The following is an 8,152-nucleotide window of genomic DNA, read 5'->3' on the forward strand; positions in this document are numbered from 1 at the left end:
GTTGTAGCATTTTGGCAAACGCGGCATATACCAAAAAACAAAATGTCTGTGTTCATGATAAAATCTTTTGTCAAAATGAGATGGATCTTCTGCTGGTCTCCACTCTGATAATCAGATACATTGATTTGCGAGTTTGGATTGCTGTTTTTATTTGTCAATAATAATAATAATGAAACTGAACTTTATATTTAGAGTCGACTTTAGAAATCTGTGAGGTTTCATATATTTTATTCTATTCAATGTTTTTTAGGCGCCTGTAGATTCTGGTTGCCACACGATTATATCTTCAAACATATGAATTGTTCGGATTATGCTTTGGTTACGCACTAACTGTTATAAATTATTATATTCTGATTTTTATTTTAAATCTTTATTGATTTCTTTTTGAATTTCTATTATTTTAATATTATTAATTCTATTTTGATTTTTTAAAAATTCCCCAATGATCTATTTAGAATTTTTTACCATCTATATATATTAACAATGTCTCTAGGCATGTTGCAACGGTAAAACTCAAAGTACTCACAATTTGAATCTTAATTTTCGTAGTGTAAGATATTTTTTTTAATTGAATAAAAAATCTGGGACGTTAATTGTTAGATGAGGTGTCGTTTATATTTCTAGATTTATCTGTTAGCCAATTTATGATGTTAAATCATTTACCTCAGGACTAGTTGAATCAAAGATCTAGAAATTTGAATTATGAAAAAAATTCAATACATATAAAGTATATACCGTTATATTTTAATGTCCCCATTAAACTCATAATTAGTATTTTTATTTTTTAATAAGTAAAATGTATTGATTCATAAAAAAAATGTAGCCAACATTGTTGCCTTAGTGATCATATATGTGTCTGTAATCTCTCGCTTGAAAATTCCTAACGTGCTTGAAAATTCCTAACGTTCTTCTCGACGTTCTCGTCATACCTATCTCCCGTGGTATACGTAGCCAAGCACGCACCTTGGTCCACAACTCCCTACTGATTGCATATTTGAAGAAAATATCCTTTTGTGTCTCATCCGCCATCTGACATAGTGGATACCAGGGGTGGATCCAAGATTTTAAATTGGGGGAAGGGGCCGTATAATGAAAATCCTCTACTCCTTTAAATCCAGAAACTATCTAAAGATACTTATTAAGGACCTAAGCACAACCTTATGATTAAAAAAAACAAGAAACTAAATTAGCATTTATAGTCCTTAGTACATAAATCTAACATAGCATACTATAATCACTACATAAAATTCCATGCATCATATTACTAATTTGTGTTATGCATCTCATAAAATGTGACACTTTCATGCTTTTTAAAATGAATAATGCAACAAGATCTACATATTCTATTAACATTATATAAAATAAACACAAAGAAGAGCAAAGCATATTTACCTTCCCATCCATGCCATTGATTATAGCTGAAGCTTCTTCACTAGATATAAAAATCACAAAACCAAAACCCTCTAGACCTTCCACTTTCCCTGCCAATGATGCACTCTAGCAGCATAGGTAAATACCAGTGAGTATAATCATGTACTGCAAAGATTAAAAAGAAATCAAAAAGACAATAACGACTTACTATCAACAACTTCACCATAATTCATAAATGCTTCTTTTAAACTCATCATTAGTGTCAAATGAAAGACCTATGAAGTAATAAGAGCATCATAAGCGGTGTAACAGCAAATCAATAGCGATATTCTGAAATGTATTTTGCCAAACCTCTAATAAAAAATTTTGAATATGACATGTATCGTATTGATTGGAATAATGATGGTCGGGAAGACAAAGATTTCTTCAAGAGATTTTCAACTCACAAACACCATGTTAACATGAGAATTATATGGACAATAAATCAGATAATTCTTTTTCAACTACAAAGATAAACACAAATAATCAACAGATGTAATGTTGAATCATTCTGACATCCCTACTTCAACCTGACGTCTGAAAAGCTTGCTAAATAACCTTGAAGTCAATAGCAGCGAGACTTAGAAGCTACGAGCTTGCTAAGTTTAGAGAGCAACAGATTGTTATTTTCAAACAGAAATACAGAATAGTATAACTAATTGTAAAATAGTTGCATAGTCAAAGAACAAACATAATGTTACTATACATTCAATTAAGTATCAAATACAATTATCTAACTACAAGGAATTCGACGTTCTTTTAAATTTTCGAAGTCTTCAATGATAGCTTCTATGCTCACATTTCTAGCAATTTCTCGCTCAATATATATCATTAACGCGTCTGAGAGAAAACCATCCTCCATTTTGCTCCGAAGCCTTGTTTTCACGATATTCATCGTAGAAAATGATCATTCTGTAGTAGCAGTGGAAACTGGAAGAGTAAGCACAAGTACAATCACTCTAAAAATGAGATTGTATGTAACAGACTTGTTAGTCTTCACCAACCATTGACATAATTATGAAATAGTTGCAAGATTGTTGTAGTTGGGCCCTTTGACTATATTATACTCGTAATGCTTCAATTGCATCTCTAATTGCTCTTTTTCATCTCTTGTAAAGTCTTCGCCATAAAATTTTTCAACTAATTTACATATATCCTCAACTCTGAAAGACTCCACTGCATTTTGAGGATTTAAGGCATTACTAAGAATAAGCAATTCCATAGCATCATCACTAAAGCGCCCATTATTTTCTTGCAACTATGAATCTATTGAAGCATAAAAGAGGTCTACCTGATAATGATGCTCAATGGTGAAATTGTCTTGACGAGCACGGGCTCGACCTCGTCTATTAATATATGGAGCATTGAAATCAGGAATATCAATATTTCGAAGTTCACAAAAAGATTTCACTTTTGCAAGCAAATCATTCCACTTGTTATCCCTCATTTGTTGAAGTAAATTCTTAGTAGATAATACAAGCTCCATTGCATTTATAATATCCTGAGACTTACTTTGTAAAGCTTGACAAAGGATATCCGTGATTCCCATGATCTCTTTCATAAGATGCAAGATGAATACAAAATCAAAAGAAGTCATTTCATCATAAACAGATGTTGTATTTGCTCGTTGAGAAGGAAGTCCATCATCCATAACCTTAAGCAATACCATACACAATGCACTAAACATCTTAATTAAGCCTTTCAACGATCTCAAATGAGAACTCCAACGTGTATCAGCAGCTCTTTGTAAAGTACCTATCTGATTAAGTCCACGCCCTGTCTCGAGTTCATTAATAGCAATCAAATGTTCAATGTCATCTGCATGAGAATTCTTCAATTCATCATTACGCTTGCACGAAGAACCAACAATATTAACTATAAAAGTTAATCTATCAAAAAATTGATGAATAGGTGTCACATTTTTTGATGCTACAACTAAAGCCAATTGTAACCGATGAGCAAAGCAATGAACATAATAAGCACTTCTACAATCTTTTATGATTAAAGCTTGCAATCCATTAAATTCGCCCCTCATATTACTAGCACCATCATAACCTTGACCTCTAATATTTTGAACATCCAAATTGTAGTGAGCCAAAGAAGAATATAGCATCATTTAAAGTCAAAGTTGCAGTATCAGATACATGAATAAGCCCAAAAAAACGTTCTTGAATGAATCCATTAGTATCCACGAACCTCAATACTATAGACACTTGCTCCCTTTTTGACTCATCTCGGGCTTCATCAACAATTATGCAATACTTGGCAACTCCAATTTCTTCACGAATTACATTTTTCACTCTCATTAAAAGCACATGAAGTATTTGTTTCTGAATATCATGACTTGTATACTTGGCATTTTTTGGAGCTTTCGCAATTGCCTTTGAAAGTTCATCATTGTACATGCTTAGCACATCCAAAAATTCAAGAAAATTGCCACGATTAGATGAACTAGATTTCTCATCATGGCCTCTAAATGGAATTCCTTGAAGTGCAAGCAACAACACCACATGTATGTGAGCCTTTAATCGAAGACGATTAGTTGCGATTTGTTCATCATTAAAATTGTCGAATCTCCTTGATATGTGTTGTGATTGGTTCATCAAATCCTCACATGCCTTTTCAGCATTACGATGGGGTGAAGATACTTTATCTTTCCCTATATGGCTGAGGAAAGCACAAGCTTTTCCATTTCAAACTTTCTTCCAACTATTAAATCCATTAACAATAAATGCAGTTTAATTTGAGCATCCCGATGGCTCGTTGAAGATAAAACATAGAAAGCAATATGCTTTATCTTTAGCTGGTGAATACTCCAACCAAGGAAATTGTTTATACCAAGTAGACTGAAATCTTCGTGGGTGCTTAATATTTTTATTTAGTGGATATTCTTGAAGAATAGGTTGGTATGCCTTCAGATTCAAATAAGCTCGACGAATTTCCTCTCGTTGGTTAGGATGATATTCCCAAATTTGTCGACGCAATCCTGGATCACGCTCTAAAGAATCGAGATCAACCTCTTCAATTTCTGTACTTTTGAATCTTTTAGGAGAAAATTCAGATAGAAGATCATTGTTATTTGATCTTGTCGATGAGTTTATAGGAGTAGCCGGATCTGGTTCATTTGCTCTCTTCCTTTGAAAAAACTTATCAATCGTAACGGATTTTCCCATTTAAAATATATGAAACCTTTAACAATGAAAAACTTAAATTATTTCAAATAAGTGAATAATAATTAATAATAACAATATTAAACCAAACATTAAGTCAGTGAATAATAACAACATCATACAATAAAAAAACACCGAGCTTTTTTTCTTTTAATCAAATATTAAATCAACAATTCCAACTTCAACTATTTCATCATTTAGGCACTTTAATTTCTAAAATCACAAGATTTAATTAAAATGCTTAAAATTAATCATTTCATAGGAGAACAACAAACAAAAGAATCTAGCAAAAAGGAGAAAAGCAAACAAAATAAAAGAATCTGATAAAATTATGGGCTTTACATAGTTCTATTCTTAATAAAAAGTTATAAATCATAAGTCATATCAGAGATAAATCTATAAGTTATTTCAAAGTCACAGGCCCACATCAACTAATGGTAGGGCCATTGATGGATACCTTTTACAATATAGTATGTTTGCTTGTGTGTGCATATATTATAGGTAAAAAAAAAAAAATCTAAAGTAGCCTTCAGTTTCAACAATCAGCAGCAAGAAACCAAGAAGGACAAGGACTCAAGGAGGGCCATGTAAAATTAATTATTATAATTTTTTTCTAACAAAATGTATGGAATTATTTTTGTTTGATCCTCTGACTTTGCCTCATGTGTTCTTCTCACTTCATTCATAATTCATAAATAAGGGTATTAGGTATATTATAAATGATAAATCTGTGATAAGCAGCCTAAGCTTCATAGTGAGGTTAGCTTATGGGGTAGAAAGTAGAAACAATTCAACCGAAGATGGAAAATACCAAAAAAAAGTTTTTCTCTTGTTCCCTTCTCAGTTCTCAGTTTTAAGGGCTTCAAAAATCAAAACCCTAAGGACTAAGGAGGAAGGAGTAGAATGAAATTGTACCTTTCTTTCAAATTAGGCTCGAGAATATTTTCGTCGCACGAGACCTCCACATCCAACGTCCGATTGCTCGTTTGAAGGCATCGGAGCAATTGTCGAACGACGAGTAGGGTATGTCGTTTGCAGCGGTGCAAGGCTGCAAACGTATTGTTTTTATACCAATTCCCAAATGAATTTATATTTAATATTCATTAATAATATTACTAATAATTAATACTATTATTAATAGGGTTTACACATGGACTGGGGGGTCGTGGTCCCCCAGTCCACGTGTAAATCCGCCCCTGGTGGATACATCTTACCCTGTATATGGGCTAGTCAATATTTGGTCTACAATTGCCCATTAGCCAATAGCCAGAGAACGATGTGATGTTTGGGCATGATGCCACCCGCAAGACTGTATAATCCCACGTCTGTTGTGTTCAATCTTAGAACATCCATAATAGTTAAGGATATTTCTCTCAAATATTTGTGGCCTCTATTTTCATGTCATTCTTCAAATATTTTACTATTTAAATATCTCAACTTTCACAATAAAATACCCCACCAATCAAATATTTATGGGTCTCACCCATCAAATGTTCACTCTCAAATATTCTCAATTCCACAATCAAATATCTCACCAACTAAATATTTATGGGACCCATGACCATTTAATTAACTTATATTTTATTTTAAGAAAAATACAATAGAAGACATATAAATTTAAGTTTATACAAATATAAATATTTTATAAATTTAAAATTGAAATACAGAGATACCAACCATATTAAATTAAAAAAATACATAACGATAAACTATAATTAATAAAATAAACATGCAGCTGATAAAATAAACCATAGAAATTAACTACATGTTTAATTTTTTCTTCAATTGTTCATATATCGCTAGATGATTTTGAAGTTGTTCATCTGTCATGCCTTGTGTGTCCATTACGAGGAGTTGATGTGCTTGGATGAGTTGATATACTTTCTTATTGTTATTATACTCTTCCAAATATGACATTGATTGTTGCATAGCCTGATTCAATTCATCAATTAGGCATACTCTTTATTTGTCTTTCCTCTTTGTTGCCTTCTGTCTCATTGGACGAAATCGGATTTCTCTATCATCTATATCAATAGTTGTGTTAGGATTAGAAGAGTCGGTATGTGCACCTGATGATTCTGATGTTCTTGATTTCTTTGTAGCCCGTCGCTCTGAGGATTGAGGAGCATACATCAGACTATCTTTCATGATTCTCCACACATACTCATATTGGAAAGTAGTTTTAAAAGTACTCTTGTATTCTTCATGAGCTCGCATCATCAAATCCTCGTCACTCCATCCACTTGGTCGATCATTATATCATTTATTGTAGATTCCATTATATCTATTTACAATCTTTTTCAGCGAAGCTCAATATGATTTTGCTTTCTCCGCAGTTCTCTTTTTAGCTCCCTTAGCTCGATTGATATTGAAGTATGTCATAACTCGTTTCCAAAATGACTCACTCTTCTGGGCATTACCAACTACTAAATCTTAACTCATAATTGTGTAGGCCGTTGCAAGGAACTTATCATCTACTGCACATACTGTTCGCTTGCTATGGTCTTCATCTAATTCGTTGCCCATATTTGGTGCTTAATTGAGAATAATATCGTCGGACCCTATTTCAGATGAGAATGGAGGAAATTGTGAATCGGGGACTACATAAGGTGTACCTTTATCACTGTCAGTTGCATCAACACTAGCTCTTCTCGATTCATTTGATTGAATATCTGGTGATTGAAGTGAATTAATTTCATGAGATGAGACTTGCATGAAATACTGACTACTCTGCCAATATTCTGGAGGATATGTATAAAACGGAGCTCGAGGGTCGTCACTCAAATAATTTGGATAACTTTGGAAATTATGATAATATGGTGGTGGGTATGGAAAAGGTTGAAAATTTGGTGGATGTTGAGTGGAAATGGAAATTGAGGATTGAAAAAATTAGGACGGACTCGAGAACTTTTTTCACTAGAATTTTCGTCGATATTTAGAGAGTTGAACAAATCCCTAAAATAATAACTAGAATTTTTATCCATTTCTCTCTAAATTTTTGATAGGCAATGGATATGGAAGTGATGAAAATAAATGAAAGAAATGATGTATATATAAGAAGAAATTGAACGTTACCCAACGTTCGAAAAAATGAACGTTTCTTTCTAACGTTCAAAAAAATGAACGTTTATTTTTCGAACGTTTGACTTGTTTTTTATTTTTTAATTTTTTCAATTTAATTAAATTAAAAAAAAAATAAACTTAAAAATAATATGACAACCACCATTTTGATGGACCCCACAAAATTTAATTAAATTTAAAAAAATAAAAAAAATGAAAACAATGGCACCCACCATTTTGATGGGCCCCATAAGAAGAAAATCACCGGGCACAAATTTGTGTCTGGTGATTTCCAATCACCCTTCAAATATCCCTCATAATGAGGGATATTTGGAGAAATATCCCCTCCAAATATCCCCCATTGGAGATGCTCTTAATTAAAATAGTCATATGTCAGCGAAGTGTCATGCTAACCCTATGCATACCATGAGTCATGTAAGGAAGTAGTGTGTAATGACAATGTGCTCCACTGTGGCTGATTTGCTAAAGATGATGTCTCAAATGAAACCTAG

General features: G+C 32.7%; 1 protein-coding gene across 1 annotated transcript; it reads right to left on the reverse strand.

The window, feature by feature from the left end:
* Nucleotides 1–2,317: 2,317 nt before the first annotated feature.
* Nucleotides 2,318–4,013, reverse strand: LOC121978146 (zinc finger MYM-type protein 1-like). Its single transcript, XM_042530523.1, has 4 exons — nucleotides 3,607–4,013; nucleotides 2,702–3,473; nucleotides 2,560–2,586; nucleotides 2,318–2,404 (listed from the first exon to the last, which is right to left on the reverse strand). Exons 1-4 carry the CDS (start codon nucleotides 4,011–4,013, stop codon nucleotides 2,318–2,320), a joined length of 1,293 nt encoding a protein of 430 aa, XP_042386457.1.
* Between the last annotated feature and the right edge of the window lie 4,139 nt (nucleotides 4,014–8,152).

Source organism: Zingiber officinale, chromosome 4B (assembly GCF_018446385.1).
Source record: "Zingiber officinale cultivar Zhangliang chromosome 4B, Zo_v1.1, whole genome shotgun sequence".
Lineage (NCBI taxonomy): Eukaryota > Viridiplantae > Streptophyta > Magnoliopsida > Zingiberales > Zingiberaceae > Zingiber > Zingiber officinale.